The following is a 21,477-nucleotide window of genomic DNA, read 5'->3' as shown; positions in this document are numbered from 1 at the left end:
TTTTGATAATTGGTACAAGTAAAATTGATCCACAACTACAAAGTATTGTCGGTGGAAAATCACAATTACATAAATTTCATTAGTGTTTTTGTTTTACTGTGATTCATTTCAATTATTTGTTAGATATTAATATGCTTAAACTTAGATACTTAGGTTAAGTTTTCTTTGTCATCATTTCTGTCGTTAAGTTTTACCTTGCAAGTTAATAAAACCGAGTAATTATCATTCTGTGTTTTCTTCTTCAACTTATCACAGTAATAGTAACAACAATTAGGTAATCATTGGCTGTCGCGGGCCAGATTGATGACAGTAAATCATTGGCTGTCGTGGGCCGGATTGATGACACTGGCGGGCCGGATTTGGCCCGCGGGCCGTAGTTTGGAGACCCCTGTTCTAGACAGTTAGTTCCTTCTGCATGTGTAAAATACTGAAGAGTAAATGTGTTTTTAAAAGCTCTGGTAATTTAATAAGGCGTTTGGTTTCTGGCTCCTCCCTATTGCTGATTGAAACTGGCATAAGTATTAGGTAATCGCTGTAACTACCGAATGAGTGAAAACTTGACTGACTAATTTAACCTTCATTTTTTGAAAGATAGTTGAAAATAAATGAGAATCAGTAAGTTTGGATGCTAGTCTATATTGATTTTCCTTATCCAATTTGTAAAAAGTTGTTCAAGATGACTTTTGTTCACTTCTATACGGTACCAATAAGAAACCTGCTTCTATAAATTTTTTTCACCAAATGTTTTTATGATTGCCACGTATAAAGTGTAATGTGTTCAATAAACTGGGTATAATAATAAATATTAATCATTATGAAATGTAGTCCCTCGCGGGATAAATTAACAACGTCAATGATCCTTTGATTTCATCATTTAACATGGCCCGACAGTTAAAGGATATACGGGTTGTCCTCACAACAGACATTACGTTAATGGAATTTGTCTCCGATTTTATTCAATTGGTGATGGTCATGGCTTTATTTCTATTAGTTGGATTAAATGGCCTTATTTGTGTGCAATTAAGGGCAAGTAGATACTATTTATGTTGATTTCCGCTTGTTTTCTATTGAAAGTTTCTGTGTGTACGAATTTTTCACTGAATTTGTAGACATAAATGCAAGTGATCTAGGAAAATCCATCTACAAGTTTAATTATATTTCAGATAAGAAATCAGACAAATAAAACTTTTGAATTATCAACACCCCATCACACTATAATGCTACAACTTAAGATTGAGTTAACAAAAGTATAATATATATTTATTGAACAGATTATGTCTATAGACATTAGATTGATAAATAATTTTATTCAAATAGTCAACTTGTTGATTAAATCCTAATCAACAATTCATTATTGTGCTTCGAAACTTGGTAGGTTCTTTAGAATTCGTGACACATCCGGTGATATCAAAATTCTATGTTTATATTTCCATTAATTTTTACAAATTGTAAGTAAATGTTTCACAAAAATTATTTATTTATTCATGAATTTTTATTTTGTTCCCATCAAAATTCTCTTAGGGGACGTGTTAGCAATCACACGTTAAAAGGTAATACCTCGTTAATCCTTAGCTCGCACAAGTTTCGACTTTTGAGGATTGTCGTTCGTAGGGGTGCGACAGCTGGTTAACGGAAAAACAGATTTAAAAAAAACAGAACAGATAGCATTTTTTTCAATCCCCGAAGTAGTTTCGATATGCACTATTTGGTATGTCTTTGAGCTCTCTCTGCAGTTTGGGGTTTTTATCTTCTCAATCGGCGCAAAACGCCTTCCTTTCATAGGTCTCTTCAATTTTGGGAACACACGGAAAAAAAAGATTTGTTATTTCAAAGAAATTTATTTAGTCTAATTTATTTCATCACTTTGATTAAATATCATTCATCCAAACGACGTGTGTATTGTATCGATTAGATGATAATTTCGCGGAGACAAAATGAAATTCTCATTTTAATTTCTCTAATATTTCAATTCAAGAGGTCTTTTACTTAGTCAAATGAATTGTGGATCATTTCAAGAATAACATTTATTGAGTTCTCAAAATAATTCGGTTGAGTCAAACAATATAATTTCATCAAATCAAAAGTACGTCTGTTGAATGAAAACTTTCCAATTCAGTTTAACACTATGGGGTGCTGTTTTGACACTAATATATAATTGAATCAACTGAATATTTATTTTCACTTCAACAATACATATCAAAACCTTTAACTAATTTTGGAAATAATTTCAAGATTATGGATAATTTCATTTCAATATTTTTATTATTTGTTGGTTTGAAAAATTGAATTGTTTCCTTTAAAGAAATGATATAGTTGAAATACTTCTAAGGAATAGAGTGCCGGTCGGCACCATTTGCATTTTCGCAAGAACCGTAAACTAATCACGAATGGAATAAGAATTAACAATGTGTTTTGTGTTTTTCAAGGAAATGACGAAGAGGTTTACAGTTTCTTTTTGATTATACGTGGATTGAAGTTTTTCAGTGTTTTCAAAGGTATGTTGATAATATACTTTCTTTCATTCCATATTTTGAAATAATTATGAATAGCATGTATTGGATATAATTGCAATATAATCTCTTTTATTTTTAGACATGGAGGAATTTCTTAATAACTTGGGATTAAATGACCTAATTGGCATTTTTAAAGGTAAAAAAATACATATATTATTTATCTCCTAATAATATACTTAAAACACATACTTTTCAGACAGAAAATGATGTAACCTTAGACATAGCTAAAAGGCTCACTGATGAAGAAATGAAAGAAATGACTCCCCAATTGGCAAAAGAAAAATATTCAATCAAGGAAGCAATTGATGGAATAAATTAAGAATCTTATTTAACAGAGGTATGTCTTTCATTCATAACTTTAATAATAAATATGTATACCATTACAATTAAAAACATATTCAGTTTTCTCAAATAACTATTTTTGCGATTTGCTGTAGATAGTTATTATTATTCAGGTCTATACCTAAGTAATTGAATGCTAGAATTCTTAAATTTAATAGATTTGAAGGCCTGAAAGTTACGATTGGAGACCTAGGTAAATTTTGTCATCACAGTCATATTTCTAATCAAATTTTTCTGTGATGAAGTAAGTCATTGTTTTTTTCCTATTATCAAAAAATAAGGGTATCTCCTTTTGTTAAATTGGATGTGTACAAAAAAAAAATATTATATTTTTATATTTCTATGGAATAATATCTAAGCTAGTTAGTAGAAATTGTTCCAAATTGTTCCAATAGTATTATTGCGAAAATGTAGACTATCACTAATCTCTGTTCTCTTTCATTTTAGATCATTACTTCAGCGAAAGGTTTCGAAATCAACTCTAATTGTTTTTTAGTAGATATCACCAATAACAATAATAAATAATAAAATATGTTAATGTTTCATATTAGGATTAACCATTTGTGAAAAATTTATATTTTCATTTAAATATTTGTAGAAGTCTATTATAATTTATTGATTGTTTGAATAAATTTGGTACTAAAATTTCTCGATTTTTATTTATATTTGCTATTCTCACGTTGAACAATTTTCCACGGCATTTACATAATCAGTATTGAATATGAAATACTATCCGCAAGACTCCCATCAGCAGCTGATTAAAAAATCGTGATACGTAAGTAGATCAATAATCCAGTTGAGAAAATGATACAAAGTGTATTTAATGTATTGAGAAATCTGGTTGTTGAACAAACTATAATATATTCTCACAATTATTCAATAACTTGATCTATTTTGATTGGAGATTCATGTAAATTCAATCACTGACTCTGTATTTCTGATTCTGCCGAAAAGTAATTTTCTCAATATACTAAAACTATACGTAATGCTTTTTATCTACAAACTTAAAAAACATATTGAAGTTTTGGAGAAGAGAAAAGTAATTTTCAGTAGAACTGAAAATTACTACCAACGAGATGCTGGTACTCAGATTAGTATAATATTTGGTTAATTGAATCCAATAACAAATTCAAACAAGAGGGAAGGATTTTGATTTGTAACTTTATTTCATTTGGTACATCATTATTCATACTTATTTTGAACTTTCCAAATGCTTTACTCTATCAGAAAGATACTCACAATGAGGTATAAACATTGTTCGTTCAACTACTATTCATTATTTGTTCAACAAAATCATTACTTTAGTGGAAATTTTCCCATTATCAAAACAAGCAAAGTTCCTCATCATCCTGCAGATATATTATGTTTCTTCAACATAACTTTTATTCAAATAGAAAATACATTTGATTATTTCAATCAGATCCACTATTTCACCCATCTTTAAATTTTGTTTGTTCAATAGAATATTCGAATTACTCTAAATCATTCTCGCTATCAATTAGACAAAATATTACTTGAATTCAATTCTTCTTTGAATTGAAATAACTAATGGATGCGATTGTTTCAATGAACATATGCTTGAAGAAATAGTTAGGAGTCAAGAATTCTGTTTACTTGCATCAACAAAATATTTTGTCGTGCATATATGACACTTTTATTTCTTTGAATGGAGTGAATTTTATTTCATTCAACAAATCTTTTTTTTCTGTGGCAGGAAAAAGTCACAGGGGACCAAATCTGGTGAATACGGTGGCTGAGGCATAATTACGGCATTGTTTTTGGCCAGAAAATTATGGACAAGCAATGACGAGTGGGCAGGTGCATTATCGTGATTCAAAAGCCATGAATCATTGTTTACATTTACAATATGATTGATTTTGATAAAAATTACATCCTTACATGAAAAATCGTCTTTCCAGATCTTGCCAGATCTTTGGTAGATATGTTCCTTCCTGTTGAAGTTCTCTTGGTGTTAGTGCATTTCAATAGCTTTTGTTAATACATTGTTGTTGAATAATTATTCGACATTGCTAGCTAGGATCTTGTGTTCCCCGACGGACAGACCGAGAAGTCTGCATTCGCTGAGCAAGCACTGTCCGTAAACAAAAAATCCCCTCTATTTGATAGTTTTGAAAAAACGTCTGACGTATAATTTTTTTGTAGGAAAATGGTGGGGCCCCAAGACCGTCCAACCGGCTATCGCCATCCACGGCTGGCAAGATAACAGCGGCACCTTCGACAACCTAGCGCCGCTCCTCAAAGAAAAAGGTCTCTCCTTGTTCTGCATAGACCTCCCAGGACACGGCTTCTCCTCGCATTTACCGAAAGGCCAAAACTACTACCTCTTCTGGGACGGGGTGCCCATCCTGAGACGCATCGTGAAACACTTCGGCTGGAAGGAGATCACGATAATTGGACACTCCCTGGGAGGGTGCGTGGCCTTTATGTACGCTGCGGCGTACCCCGACGACGTCAAGAAGTACGTTAGCATTGACATAGCCGGCCCCAGCGTGAGGGACCCGAAGAAAATGCTCGAAGCTATAGGTACGAGCGTCGACAAGTTTTTGGAGTACGAGAAGAAAACCGTAGACGACATGCCTTGCTACAACTACGAGGAAATGATCAACATCGTAGTCGACGCTCACAAGGGATCCGTCACCAGAGAGGGTTGCGAGATAATGATGCGAAGGGGGATGGCACCGGTAATGATATTAGTAATATTTATTTCTCTTGTTGTTCCGATTTGACTCTATAGTCTTTTGAAGTAGTGATATAGACGCGAGGGGAGTTGTATCAAGTTGATGAAGTTATTCAATACATATCCATTGGAATATGTATTCCAAATCGTCTGTTTTACGGTAATACTTTCCTCTATAACAGGCAGGCCGTGGAATTTTATGTTTGGGGTATAGTTCAAGTAAACGATATAGTGCCCCCTACCTTCCAGCAGTTCCCCTTTAATAAAATAGTTAGGGAGCTAACTAATTTTATTATTCAATGATCATTTCTGATAATATAAGGATCACAATAACTTTATTATATACAGGGTGTTCCTTAAACACATGCTAATATTTAAGGAGGTAATTCTTAGACCCATTTTAAGAAAAAAACTTCCTATGGACGTATGTCCTAAACGCCTTGACTTTTGAGATACAGGGTGGCAAAGTTTTCAAAAATAAATAGTTTTTTAATAACAACTGAGATAATTTTGTAGACATCTTTGGCATATTTGGTACATATGTTCCATGCCTCGAAGCGCATTTTCTGATGTACACAAATTTGTATTTTTTCAAACATTGACCATCCCTACGGGTTTCGCATTGAATATTTTTAGGGAAAAAGTACTACGCCAATGCTTTCTTTTCAAAATAAAATCATTTTTAAAATCCTCATTTATTTTTGAGAAAATTTGATCTCCTGGTATTTCTTTGTCCGACGCATGATTTTCACTCAAAAAAATAAAAATCGACAGAAAGCAAATTAAGAAATTAGATCAATTCTAAAATGAATGGGAATCTGAAAATTGCTTCATAACGCATTACCAATTCCCTAATAATATTTGAAAACATAATCTGCAAAAAAATAAATTTTTCACAAAAAACGAGTTTTATTTTATTTTGTGACAGTAAGTCTAAACGAATAGCACAAATTTGTTAATTAGTAATAATTCCAAAACTGATTATAAAAATTGTTGGAAGTGGCCACCTGCACTTAGTATGCATGCTTCCGCCCTTCTACGCATGGAATTACGCACCCGTTCAAATATTCCCGGCGTATTTCGTATAGTTTCACACGAGGCAACTATTCGCTCTCTTAAATCTTCTAAAGTATTAACGGGAGTTTTATACACAAGAGTTTTAAGGTGACCCCATAAAAAAAATCTAAACTGTTGAGATCGGGGGATCTTGCTGGCCATTGATGAGTTCCTCCGCGACCTATCCAACGATTAGGATAAACTGTATTTAAATGGTTTCGAACAATTACACTGAAATGAGCAGGGGCGCCATCGTGCATGTACCATATTCGATTCTTTAACGCAAGTGGCACATCTTCCAATAACCCAGGTAAGTCTTCTTCGAGAAAGTGTAAATAAGAACGACCATCAAGGCGTCCTGGTAGAAAAAATGGGCCTATTAGATGATCACCTATAATTCCTGCCCATACATTAACCGAAAATTGTTGTTGGGAATGGGTTTCGGTTATTGCATGGGATTTTCTTCAGCCCACACATGATTGTTATGGAAATTTTGAATGGCATTCCGAGAAAAATTTGCTTCATCTGTGAACAAAATTTGTGTCTCAAACTGCGGATTTAGTGCAATACTTTGTAGGTACCACTGACTGAAGTTCACACGCTGTGGAAAATCTCTGGGGAGTAATGCCTGCACTCTTGAAATATGGTATGGGTATAACAAAAAATTAACCAAAATACGCCAAACAATTTGATGACAAATATCCAGAGTTCTAGCGATCTTCCTCGTACTTGTCTCAGGATGTTCCTCAATTTCTTGCAGCACCGCTTCCTCAATTTCAGGAGTTCTTACTACACGAGGTCTACCTTTCGGAGTCCCTTTCTTGAAACTACCAGTTTCCCCAAGTCGACGATGAATATTTGAAAAGGTTCAGCTATCTGGTAAGGCACGATTAGGATATCTTTCCTGATAAATGCGCCTGGCTTCTGTTGCATTACCATCGGCAAGGCCATATACGTAATGCATTTGCGCCATTTCCGCATTCGTATAATTTACCATATTTACTGATATTCAGAAAAATAGCGGACTACCAAAATAGCTTCAATAAAAACACTTCAAAATCAATCAAAACGCACTGTGACAGTTTTTAACACCAACACCTTACTTTAAATCAACATCAATATTAGCTACTGACGTTTGTACATACAGAGAATTCGTTTTTTATTGCTATGGTGGGTACGCTGTTTTTTCTGCTTTTAATCTTCAAAAGAAATCACATATCGACAAACTCCATATTTCCAAGAGGTGCAGTAAATAAATTCTGCTACACGTAATTTATTCCAGGATAACTAAATTTATGTTTTGAAAAATTATTAAGCTGTGCTGCGTTATGACGTAATTTTAATTGAGAACAGTGCATCTGACAACAAACAAATACCTTTTAGATCCTCAATTATTTTGCAACAAATCTGATCTCTTAATTTGCTTTCAGATTTTTAAGGGATTTATCCTTAAGTAAAGCGATTTTTAATTTTTTGAGCGAAAACCATGCGTCGGACAAAGAAAACCCAGCAAATCAAATGTGCTCAAAAATGTATGGAGATTTTAAAAATAATTTTTAATTCAAGATAAAGCAGTGGCGTAGTATTTTTTTCGCCAAAAATATACTTTTCAAAACTCGTACGTACGCCACTGGCAGAGAAAATGAAGAAAATTGTACATCAGAAAATGCGCCTTGAGGCATGGAACATATGTACCAAATATGCCAAAGATGTCTACAAAATTATCTCAGTTATTATTAAAAACTGATTATTTTTGAAAACTTTGCACCCTGTATCTCAAAGTTAAGGCGTTTAGGACATACGTCCATAGGACGTTTTTTCCTTAAAATGGATCTAAGAATTACCTCCTTGAATATTAGCATGTGTTTAAGGAACGCCCTGTATATACAGGGCTATTCAAATTTGTTTCTGTACATGGGGATCTCGTAAACGATAAGAGATAGAGTGTCGGTTGAATTATGGCAAAGCTGCGTATTTCAGAGACCTATTCAATGAAGTAAAGAAATCGAATATAGCTCTTTTGGTTCTGGAAATATACAGGAAAAACCAAAAAATCCCAAATTATTTTTTTACCTATTCTTCTTTATTCGCAGACATATTGAAAATCTGTCCACATTTTGCTATTGGCACTTGTTGTGGCTCTCAGAATATTTCCATGAATTTTTTATACAGGGTGTCATCTGACTTGGGCCACCCCTATCTTTGAATTTTTCAATACGGACCTGTATTTTTTGTTGTTAGTTTTTGGATCGTAGACGTTCACTTCATACTGAGAAATTAAATTCAATTTTATATTTCGGGATGTTTCGGTAATATTCGATTATAATCGTGTGAATTATTCCCTTTTGAATTACGGCCCTGGAAATTGGTTGACTGAGTTGAATAAAAACATTAAAGCAACTTTCACGTCTCCCTATGTACCGTAGAGTTTTTCGAAAGTGTTTTTTCATTTTTAGGTACCTATTCATATTTTTTCCATTGCTCTGAGCTTTTTTTTTCTACAATGAACTTCGAATAAAAAAACCTTTTATGATTATCTGAAACATATCTACAACAAAAATATATTATATGTGTTTTGATGAGCAGAAAAAATGGTAGCAATAACAACATTCGAAACGAACACTATAATTATAATGAAAATTGAAATGAAGTAATTTATATACACAAAAAAAAATATTGTGCAATGTTCGAATTGGAGTCCTTCCATTTCGAGACACATAATGGGACAATAAGATCACCAGATCTTACTATTTTGGACTATTTTCTATGGGGGACATTGGAAAATAGGATTTACGCTGGCAGAGAGATAGAAAATGTGGAAGACTCGAGATTGAGGATTTTGAATGATTTCGCAACAATGCAGCAAATAAGTGTATTAAGGGCAATAAATAATATGAAAAACCGAGTTTAAAAATGTCTCGAAATGGAAGGACTCCAATTCGAACATTATTGCGCCAATAATTTTTTTGGATAACTATATAAATTACTTCATTTCAATTTTCATTACAATTATAGTGTTCGTTTCGGATGTTATTATTGCTATCATTTTTATTCTTCTCATTAAAACGCATATAATATATTTTTGATGTAGATATGCTTCAAATAATCATAAAAAGTTTTCTTATTCGAAGTTCATTGTAGAAAACGCTCAGAGCAATGGAAAAAATATGAATAGATACCTAAAAATTTAAAAAAACTCTCGAAAAACTCTACGATACATAGGGAGACGTGAAAGTTGCTATTATGTTTTTATTCAACTCAGTCAACCAATTTCCAGAGCCGTAATTTAAAAGGGAATAATTCACACAATTATAATCGAATATTACCGAAAAATCCCGAAACATGAAATTGAATTTAATTTCTCAGTATGAAGTACTTGTTTACATCATTGAATAGGTCCCTATAATATACAACTTTGCTACAATTTAATCGACACGATATCTCTTATCGTTTACGAGATCCCCATGTACAGAAACGAATTTGAATAGCCCTGTATATATGTACAATCGATCGCTTCAAAAACACTTCAATAAATTTATTCGAAAGCTTCTGATAATTCTTTTTCCATATTCTCCGTTTCACTATCACTGTCGTCATTTAAATCAATAATGAATTTATTTCCAAAATTGATATGGAAGTGTCCAGTCTCCATATAGTCTTTTTCAACTGAAATTACTTTTTTAATCCTTTTCTGTCAGTCTTCTTCGGTGATATTAGATACTTTTTCTTTAACTAGCTCTATCACCTTCTTATCAAATTTTGGAAAATTATTTTTACGCTTGATGCTTAGTTTGAATTTTCCCCAAATAAACTCGATGGGATTGAAAACACAAAAATAGGGGGAAGTCTCAATATGGTGTGTCCATACTTTTCAGCAATACTCTCAAGGGCATACACTTTTTCAAATATTTCTGTCTGTAAAACTTCAAGTAGTTGGTTTTTGGTATAGTTATCTTCAAAATTCCTTTGTATTGATTTATTTAGCCTTTGAGTTCGCCGAAGCTTTAAGAATTACTATGTCAGTTACTTCGACTATATCTACATCCATGATGGATAATCGGATGGAACTTGTAAAGTCGTTAGGACTTTGTAACCTCTTCTCTGCATGGTCCGACATCACATGATAGTAGAAATTATAGTGTCTTTACACGTTAGCTGTCCGAGCGGCCGACGAACTAGGTTTAGTTTAGAACGAGATGACCACAAATCTGCCACCGAGTTGAAACCCGTTCGGCGAAAGGTCCACATGGAAGCCGCAGCGACCACTTAATTTATGCGACCACACAAGGATAAGCTGCCGCATGCAGTTTTCTTCAATAACATTGAAGATCTCGTCTTATCAAAGCACCTGAGCTTTGCTTTCCTTGCGTCGAGTGAGGGTTATCATGTTGCCAGGATGGTTAGGTTAGGTTAGTCCGTAGTGTAGTCCAACAACTGTTTGGTATTAAGCTTCGAAGGGTGAATAAACGCCTTGGAGTGAGCCAATCCTAGAAGATTCTGCCAGAAGTCCATAAATCTTCTTACCATCCAGGCAAAGCCGAAAGCGATGCCAATGACAGGTTCTGGTCCGATGAAACTGCTTGCAGCACCCTCCTTCGCAAGGGAGTCAGCCTCATTGCCTTCCAAGCCAGTATGGCCAGGAATCCAGACCAGAGACAATCTGTTACGTCTTCCTATCGAGGAGAGTCGTTTTTGGAAATTTGCTACCAATTTAGACGTTGCTCGGTAGGAGCCAAGAGCTTCCAACGCCGCTTGACTGTCCGAGAATATTTTTATTGACTTGTGTATGAGGTTGGATTCCTCCAATCTCTCCCCACACCATTCAATAGCGTACATTTCCGCTTGAAATACAGTCGCATAGGTTCCTAGGCAGGTTAATATCTCTGTCCTGGGTAAGCGACTGAAACACCTACACCAGCACCGGAAGGTGGTTTTGACCCATCTGTGAACCAACAACTATCTGCTCTCAATATTTCCTTCTCCCGGAGGATCCACTCTTATCTACTCGGGAACGGTATGCCAGGATGGTGTCTTCAACGCCTAAGTTTACCGTAATCGCATGATGGGTATAGAGGTTCCTGGCTCCAGGTGCAAGATCTACCACGTTGCGCCTGATACCCATATGCCTTAGCTCTCAACATGCCCAATTTACTCAGACCTATATCTATCATCATAAGGCACCCCCACGAATCTTATATTATCATCTCCAGTACTCCTATGGTTTTGAAGAGACACCGGTGTTGCCTTATAATCCGGAAGATATTGAATCCGTTGTGGGAAGTAGGAAGTGCTGATTTTATTGGAACTATTCCTCAAGCTCAGACTAATCCAAGACCCTGATGCAGTCCTTCTCGACCATCAGAGTAAAACGATATTCATCCAGGAGTTTTCAGCTCGGGAGAGACGAATCTCTTTCGGAGTGACTAGAAAAGACGGAATCAAATTCGAGATTTTTTTTCGAACTCTGTAGCATCTACCCAGACTCTTCTGTTGAAACGGTTGATCATATTATTGAAGTCTTTAGTGAATGATGCCCTCCGAGCTCTCCAATCTCAAGATCATGTCGGCTTGCCTCGCTGAGGAAAATATCTTGGCCGAGCAAATGCAGAAAATCGTCAATTTCCTTTCATTCTATCTACTCAGGGCATTACTGGAGTTTTTTCCCAACACCAAATCGTTATTTTTAACACCTCGACACGTGTTTCGATCACCAAATGATCATCTTCAAAGCGGAAGATTAAAACTAGAAACTGATGCAAAGCTAACCCTAATCCCTAAAAAAAAGGGTTAGCTTCGCATTAGTTTCTAGTTTTAATCTTCCTCTTTGAAGATGATCACTTGGTGATCGAAACACGTGTCGAGGTGTTGAAAATGACGATTTGGTGTTGGGAAAAAACTCCAGTAATATTCATTACTACACCAAAGGTTCAAAAAAGTGCATCATAAGTACTCAGGGCACATATTTTTCTCACCCATTGATCTTTCACCACGCGCTATAGGGAGTGGTCATTAATTAATAGTGCCTGGGCGACCAACGAATGTATCCGAGCATCGGGGACAGGGTCCGATCGGCGAAATGTTTTTGGTACAAAATTTATCTCCTTGAAAAATAATATACAATATATACCTACAATTTCATTAACAATATTAAACAATAACAAGAAAAACTTCACTCGAGATTTGTAAAACTAAAAATAGCATTGAGACCAAAGAAGAATGAAGAATTATTTCCTCGGGTCAATATAAACATAATTATGTCTACCAACGACTAGGATCTTCAGTTACTTGAATGCTTTTTCCCGATTGGCCTATTTTGAATAAATCATTGCTTGCTAGGTTCTCAAGCCCAGTAAATTTGCTTCCTTTGGCTTTGTGAACCTACAAACATCTGAATTGTATCATCTGAAGGTATAAAACATCCTCATCCCCGGATTTATTCTAGGTAGGCGAGACCAAAAGGTACTTGTTCACCAGAGACCCGAGGTTGAAGGTTTCCTCTCTGGGTTTCATGACGATAGACGAGGTGCTGCTATTCGCTTCCAGGATCACCTGCGAGGTTATGAACATCCGGGCAGAATCGGGGTTGACGTTGGATAACCCCGGACATTACTCGATGATTCTGGAAGAGATCGAGAAGAGCGCTAAGAAGCTGGAGCGACATTTGGTTCCGGGAACACATCATTTGCATTTGAACAACGGCGAGAGTGTAGCTTCAATCATCTACGACTTTTTGGTGTCGTAACGCTGGAGGAGTTAAATTAATTTATTTATTGGATAAACTTATTTATGGCTAGTTCGATGACTATGGTTTTACTTTTTTTCTGAGTACTCCAAACATATGTAGACTGGTGCTGCCAGATTTGAGTTACCAAGATGTCTCCTTCTGCTTCCTTTGTTTTGATCACACTTATCATAGTCTGTCTCAAATGCTAAAATCTTGAAAAGTTTCGTTATGCTTGATGATTCCAACAAAATCTTGCTTTCTCACTGGTTGAATGGAACACATAATATAATAATATATGTATATATTTATTGAGCAGTACATGATGAATATAAAGAACATAAGTACAGCACCTTGGCTAGCAACTGATCCTTCTTCCCCCTATTAAATTAATATATTTAGTATTTCTAGTATGAAATGCGCTTCAATCAAAGCGTCCGCGGAAGTTATCAAATAATTGTGGTCAGAAGATTCATCTCTTGGAGTAATAAACACTGTTCTGCCCATCAAGACGCCCAGGAATTCCTTCGATATCTTTTAGAAGGTTAACATGAGTACCTTAATGGAATTACTGAAAAACCTAAACCGATCTTAACGGAGATTGACGAAAAATTGAGCGGCAGCATAAAAGCATAAGAGTCCTGGCTGAGATATTTGAGGATGTACAAATTTAAGATTGTAGAGAATTTCGTTGGTCAATTGAAATCCACCAGGAAGTGCACTCACTGTGGACACTCATCAGTAACCTTCGATCCTTTCTGGGATTTGTCTTTCCCCATACCACAAAGAACTGGCCAATAGAGTTTGTCAAAATGCTCTGGATGGAGATGAAAAACCAACGTATTCCAGGTGCAAGGAAACAAAAAATACACAGGGTTCCTACCAATCCATAAGTTTCCCTGTATTTTAGTAGTTCATTTAAAAAGATTCTCCCCCACAGAAATATTCAGAGTCAAATCAAATGTTGCCATTGACTTTTCTTTAAAAGGATAAGAAATGAGCGAGTATGCAGCAGACGATGTGGCTCCTTGTCGTTATAATCTATATGCACTTTCGAATCCCAGTGGAACCACTTACAATGGACATTACACAGCATATTGCGACATCCATATAGTGGAACGAATACAACGATTTACACGTGTCCCCAATTTCACCAAAGTCGCTTGTGAGTGAGACAGCATATGTCCTCTTTTATGAACAAGAGGAAACGGAGGTGAGGTGATTTTTCTTCTTTTTTTTATAAACTAAATTTTGTGAATTGATTTGAATTTCATAGTTTGCCAAAATATACTAGCGTTTGGTTTAAAAAAATATTTACATGTTCACTATTTTAGCATTATATAATGATACAAACTGTATCAATGTCTTGCCTGAAATCTGTATTTAACTTTATTACTAAAGACAGTAAAAGGAAGCCCTATTTCATTCATATAGAGATCAAGTACCTAATATAGTATATGAAAAGTAACCTTCAAATTTTTCGATGTATGTTGTAGAATTGTATTGTTATTAACCCTCAACAAGGACCTTTTCGCCAATGAGTCCTGTGAATAGGATGGTATTTCTGATAAAATAATTTTAGCTTAAAAACATTACAAAGATATGGAGGTAACTCGATCTATGATAACATTTAACAATGTTGGGACTTTCAAATAAAGGGATACAGAAGATTAAATGAAAACTCTAGACAATAAATATTTGTAGAGATAACACAGAAGTTTCTATCAGATACATACAAAATGTTGATATACGTAAGAGTATTGATATAAAATGTCACTTACATGAAACACACGGGTGTACTTCGCAGTTTCGGAACAAGACACCTGTCTTATCACTTCATCAGCACCCTTTTTGAAAAAAAAATACAAAAAATGAATCTCCCCTCAAAATATGTGTACGCTGAGTTGATTTAAGAGCGGAAGCTTTCATCCAGAACCAGGTTCACTCACATTTTTATTTCATTCATTTTTACTTTAACGTCTCGTTATCTAATCATGAAATTTTACTTGGAAAATTGAAAAGGGTTGGCTTCATAGAAGAAGTTGTCCCCGTAGTTCTAGAAAAAATTATCTGAAAGGAAACTGGGCCTTCATAACATAACAGTATGTTCATTATTATAGCTAAATAATATTATTATTTCGGAGGCACTTCAGTTTTTCATTTGAAAATGACATTTTTCGAGCATGGCTTTATGCCTTCCTCTTCAACCCACATGAAGTGACAGCACACTTTTTCAACATTTTTTCAAATGGAAGAATGGTGCATTTGATAGCTCATTCAAGTTTTCTGTTCACATATGTAAGATTTTTCGAATTACTATGACTTTATTCAAAATATTACTATATTTTCAATGTCACAAAGTAAAAAGTCATTCTGACTTTCAAACTACCGCTTGTTATTTGCTCTGTTTCAGTGGATTTTAGTTTTTTGAATATCCTCATAGAAATAGTTGAATCTGGAGAAAGAGTCTACCAATCCAACTATCTGAAATCTTGATTGAAACAGTTTCTTAATTTCAATACGAAATATGGTGTAGCTCCATCATGCTGATCTTAAAATTTTTATTCTGATTATTGGTATTACCGTCATCTTGAAAAAGTATTTTGACTCTGCAACTGGACAATTTTTTAGAGTGCCAGTTGGTGCACCATCAAAAATATGGTTCGATAACTTGACGATTTATAATTTCAGCTTCATAGATTTCAATACATTATGAAATTACGAAATTTTTTGCTAGGTAGACACATTATTTAAATATTTTAAAGGAGGTGCTGTTATTCCAGGAGGGTGATTACATTCCTCCTAACTTTTTCATGAAGTAGAAAGAAAAAATCTACATTCTTTAGAAGCTTGATCTTTTATTTCTTCGACATCCTTTATTTATTCTGAACTTCTGGTACAAAATCAGGAAATCAAAGGTAAGACCATGGTCTGTGTACTAGTCATCAGTAGATAGGCGATTTGGAAATAATTAAGGGTCTTATAAGTATTATTAATTGTATTTTTGAAGTGTGTATGAGTCTTAAAGAATATACGTGACTTTTTACAACGATTTCAATAGCAAATAATTATGCCACAAATAACTGATACACAAATAACATAAGTAATGAACCTTATCTGCAAAATGTAGGTATAAATGAACACATACATGGATATAGTCTTGAAATGAATATTGCATATCGCATTTTTTCACATCGAGTATAATAGTAATTTCTAACTTCAAGTTCTACACAGGTCTGCTGTTTTTTTTTGCAAAATGTTTGTTTACTGTAATGTATTTCGAATGTGAATGTGAACTGTGCACAAAAAAACCAATGTTGTAAATGGTGTCCATAACAAAAATCAAATGGTTCTTCTGCATATTCAAAGGTTTTTTTTTTGTAAAATGATTTTGTCATATCTGAATATGGGTAAGGATGAACCCTATTTTCATGGTTAGCAACCACTGCAGAAGCAGTGAAATTTGACATACATATTTTACTGTTTGAACAGCAACTGATTCAAACTAGAAAGTAAATATTCCAAAATGAAATTTCGAAATATGTCATCTCTCCCAAGTACCCGCCCTGTGAGTTCTGGTAAATGCCTACTGGAAAAAAACTACTTCACCGGCTAATACCTCGCTAGATATTGAATTATATCCAACAGACATTCATTCAAGATACCTCACCGAGGCTAGTCTCGCAGATGTTTCTTGTTCATCCTAGAGCAGGACCATGCTGAAGTTATCAAAATTGATCACCCTCAGACCGGTTGCGGGGTATTTCCTTTCATCAGTACAGAAAAGATCCAACCCAAACAAGTGCCTGCGACCCGATTAATTCCAACGCAGCTCAACTGCAAGTATGAAACCTTCCTCTGAAACAGTGATTTTCAAAGTGGTCCAAGGCGACGTGGTTCTACGTTGGTGACCATAAGAATAGGGTTTCACAATTCGTAAGCTGGGGTCCACGAAAATGTATCTAGTTTCTATAGTGCAGACTGAACGATCGATTTTCACTTGCTATCGTCCAACTCGTGTTAGGAATCACACGTTAGAAGGTAAGACCTCGTTAGTCCTTAGCTCGCACAACTTTCGACTTCTAAGCGTTGTTGTTCATAGGGGTGCGACAGCTGGTTAACGGAAAAAACATATTTTAACATAACGTATACAGGCTGATTCACGGTGGATGGCACATTAGACGTTTCTGGTGAACCAGAAAACGGATCACTTTGAAAATTTAATGGAGGGCATATTCGGACATTCTCTAGCCAACTAAAATATTTTCGACAATGCGGTGTTGCCGCTTCTATTAGAAAGCAGTAGCAACTTTGATTTTTCAAATGGAACACTCTGTATATAATATTATTTTTGGAATCTCCAACAATTGCCCGACAACTTTTCTTGATATTTCCCTATACCTATCTGTTACCGTTTTCGAAATAAAAATTAATTTCAATTTTTTTCTTCGAAAATCATGACTTCTAAAAATGCCGATATCTTTTAGTTAAGAAGTACTATGATATCGAAATTTGGTTTGAAGTTAGGTGATACTTGGACACTTCCCACACGTCAGTCTAATCTCCGTTACTTCAATACAGGGTGGTAAAAAAATACAGTTTTTTCGTTTGCTTGAAAAAGTTGCTGAAATTTGATTATTTTAAATGGAACACCCTGTATATTATTGAAAATTCGGAAAGCTGCTGAAATTTGCTTTCTTTCTATGTATATCATATCTATACCTAACTAGTCAAGTTTCGGACTTATGAACATTTATTTGTGAAAATGTCCCTTCAGAATGGTATTTCCATTCGGTATTTGGTAAGCAGGCCATGATTACTATTTGACAGTAGCGTTGTGACATTCTCCTAATAATATCGACATTTTCGTCACTTCAGAAGTTGCAAATACCTTCAAAACGATGGAACAAAACTATTCAAACGAAGTTCTTACGAATTTGTTTATTATTTTTGGACAGTGTGACAAAATTATCAGCAGAACAGAAAGTTCAATGAAATGTATCCGAATCTACCGCCAATGAACCTCAAGAAATTTATACGAATTCAGAACAATTTCAATGCATTTGGATCAACTTTAAAAGCACCAAGAAACTTACCTCGACCCGTAACTTCCGAAGACAACCAGATTAATGTCTTAGCATATTTTCACGCATTTCCCGAGTCATCGATAAGAAGTGCTGAAGAAGATTTGGGTATAAAATATTCATCGGTTCAAAGAATCTTGCGAAGACATAAAATGCATGATGATAAATTCACCAAAATTCAAGCAATGAAGCCTCAAGATCCTCAACAGAGAGTAGAATTTTGTGAAATGTTGACACGCATTCAAGAAGATCCACTTTTTTTAAATAAAATTATTTGGACTGATGAATCGAAATTTTCGAGAGAAGGGATTTTCAATAGAAAAAATCGTCATTATTGGTCCAGTGAAAATCCTCACGTCACAAAAGAAGCCGGATTTCAAGAAAAATTTAGTTTTAATGTCTTCTGCATGTTGATGGACAACAAATTGAGGTACGTGATATACGAGGAGTCATTAACATCCAGAAGCTACCTGAATATTTTGGAGAATACTGTAGACAGTTTCGTGGATAATCTGCCACTCGAAGATTATCGAAACTGTTGGTACCAACTAGATGGAGCTCCTGCACATTGCACAAGAGAAGTGAGCGCAGAACTGGATAGACTATTTGACGATCGGTGGATGAGGCGCTTGGGACCATGGAATTGGCCAGCGAAATCACCCGATCTTAATCCATTAGATTTTTATTTGTGGGGAATGTTTAAAGAAAAAGTTTACAAAATACCCGTGCGTTCAAGAGATGAATTGTTAGAAAGGATTGCCCAAACATTTGAAGATTTGGATCCCAATGAAATCAGATCTGCCACCACGAAAGCAGTCAACACCCGCATTTTAAAGTGCTTGGAAGTGAACGGCCAGCGATTCGAACATATTTTGAAATATTCCACATGATTGTTTTACTTTTTTATAATTATTCATATCAATATTTCCAATTTCAAGTTTCTTGGTGCTTTTTTAAAGTTTATCCAAACATATTGAAATTGTTCTGAATTCGTATAAATTTCTTGAGGTTCATTGGCGGTAGATTCGGATACATTTCATTGAACTTTCTACATGTTCTGCTGATAATTTTGTCACACTGTCCAAAAATAATAAACAAATTCATAAGAACTTCGTTTGAATAGTTTTGTTCCATCGTTTTGAAGGTATTTGCAACTTCTGAAGTGACGAAAATGTCGATATTATTAGGAGAATGAAATACCATTCTGAAGGGACATTTTCACAAATAAATGTTCATAAGTCCGAAACTTGACTAGTTAGGTATAGGTATGATATGCATAGAAAGAAAGCAAATTTCAGCAGCTTTCCGAATTTTCAATAATATACAGGGTGTTCCATTTAAAATAATCAAATTTCAGCAACTTTTTCAAGCAAACGAAAAAACTGTATTTTTTTACCACCCTGTATTGAAGTGACGGAGATTAGGCTGACGTGTGGGAAGTGTCCAAGTATCACCTAACTCCAAACCAAATTTCGATATCATAGTACTTCTTAACTAAAAGATATCGGCATTTTTAGAAGTCATGATTTTCGAAGAAAAAAATTGAAATTAATTTTTATTTCGAAAACGGTAACAGATAGGTATAGGGAAATATCAAGAAAAGTTGTCGGGCAATTGTTGGAGATTCCAAAAATAATATTATATACAGAGTGTTCCATTTGAAAAATCAAAGTTGCTACTGCTTTCTAATAGAAGCGGCAACACCGCATTGTCGAAAATATTTTAGTTGGCTAGAGAATGTCGGAATATGCCCTCCATTAAATTTTCAAAGTGATCCGTTGTCTGGTTCACCAGAAACGTCTAATGTGCCATCCACCGTGAATCAGCCTGTATACATAAGAACTAAAATGTTGGCTTGACTTCACCTATCAATGCAGCAGATAATATTATAAGAAGCTCAGCCACTGTTATATGTAAAAACTTGCAAATTCTATATTCAGTTCAACGTGTCGAGACTTGCAAAGCCCCCACCATGTCCACTCCCGGCCCTTACGCACGCGTTCATAAACGACTGCATCTGTCTTCTGTATGTCGCTGCGCACTGGCCCCAGGCAGTGCAGGATTATCGGTAATTTTACCACAGTATACTATATACAGTTATACCACTTCGGGTGATTTTGGGTTTAAATTTTCTACACGCAGATCCAGGAGTTGCAGTCTCAGGTCTGCGCAAACGACGATTTCAAGACAGGCACGCAACCCTTCCATAGTTGTCGAATTTCATGGGTTTCATCCAACCTACTGAAAATATAATATAATCGAATCGGCAAACTCGTCCGCCATCTTGAAATCTCCAATCAATAAATTATAATGCTATATTTGGCCCCAAAAATCACTACAAAGAAATTTAGCATGGATTCGTTCCATGGTTCATGAATAACAAAACTCGTTCTCTTCATCTTGTCTTTTTTCTTGTTGAAATGAAAATATATTTTGTCACATCCGAATATGAACATCTGCCGATCCCAAGAATTTTTAAAATCTTCTTGAAACATAGTTCATCATTGTTCAAATGATCTGGGTTACTTGAATATTACACAAATGCAAAATTATCATTTGTACAATTTTCTCAGGTTCCCAACATGGTTGCTTCGATATACTAACTCAATGATCCCTTTGATATTATATATGTAAGGTCCTGTCATTATAATTGGGTTTGTGTGTCTGATATTGCAGAAATATGGACTTTTGATTTTGTCAGTAGCTTCATTCAATCATAGAATAACTACCTATATCATTTTTGGTGGATTTGGTGTTATCCACTGCGGTTTCTATTAATGTATCGGTAGCACAATTACGTTTGAGGAGTGAATGTATCAATAGTTATTTTATTTTTGTAGGATCACATGCTTGGCTAGGTCCTTGTCGTGATGTCCTGCTATCATGAATGTTTCGTTCCGATCCCTATTCTGTAGCCAATCTATTGGTAACTTTCTTTTCATCAGAAATGAATTCGTTTTTAAAATTTTGTGCATCAATTAATTTTGTATCTGTATAAGTTTTGATAGAGGTTTGGTTATATGTCAAAACCGATTTATTTTTTGTATATTCTATTGTGCTCTT

The 21,477-nt window shown here is 34.9% G+C and overlaps 1 protein-coding gene across 2 annotated transcripts in view; it reads left to right on the top strand.

Annotated features, from left to right (window-relative positions):
* Positions 1-16,383, top strand: part of kraken (serine hydrolase like 2 kraken) — a 35,098-nt gene extending 18,715 nt beyond the window's left edge. For both annotated transcript variants that reach the window (XM_074181879.1, XM_023173580.2), the window contains exons 3-4: positions 5,019-5,557; positions 13,052-16,383. In XM_074181879.1, the coding sequence (XP_074037980.1) occupies positions 5,019-5,557; positions 13,052-13,351 (839 nt within the window). In that variant the 3' untranslated portion in view covers positions 13,352-16,383. The remainder of the gene's footprint in view (positions 1-5,018; positions 5,558-13,051) is intronic.
* Positions 16,384-21,477: the final 5,094 nt, after the last annotated feature.

Source organism: Leptinotarsa decemlineata, unplaced genomic scaffold, assembly GCF_025532065.1.
Source record: "Leptinotarsa decemlineata unplaced genomic scaffold, Ldec_3_MD MMD2_P_RNA_scaffold_2, whole genome shotgun sequence".
Classification (NCBI taxonomy): domain Eukaryota; kingdom Metazoa; phylum Arthropoda; class Insecta; order Coleoptera; family Chrysomelidae; genus Leptinotarsa; species Leptinotarsa decemlineata.
This window is presented reverse-complemented; position numbering and strand designations above follow the sequence as displayed.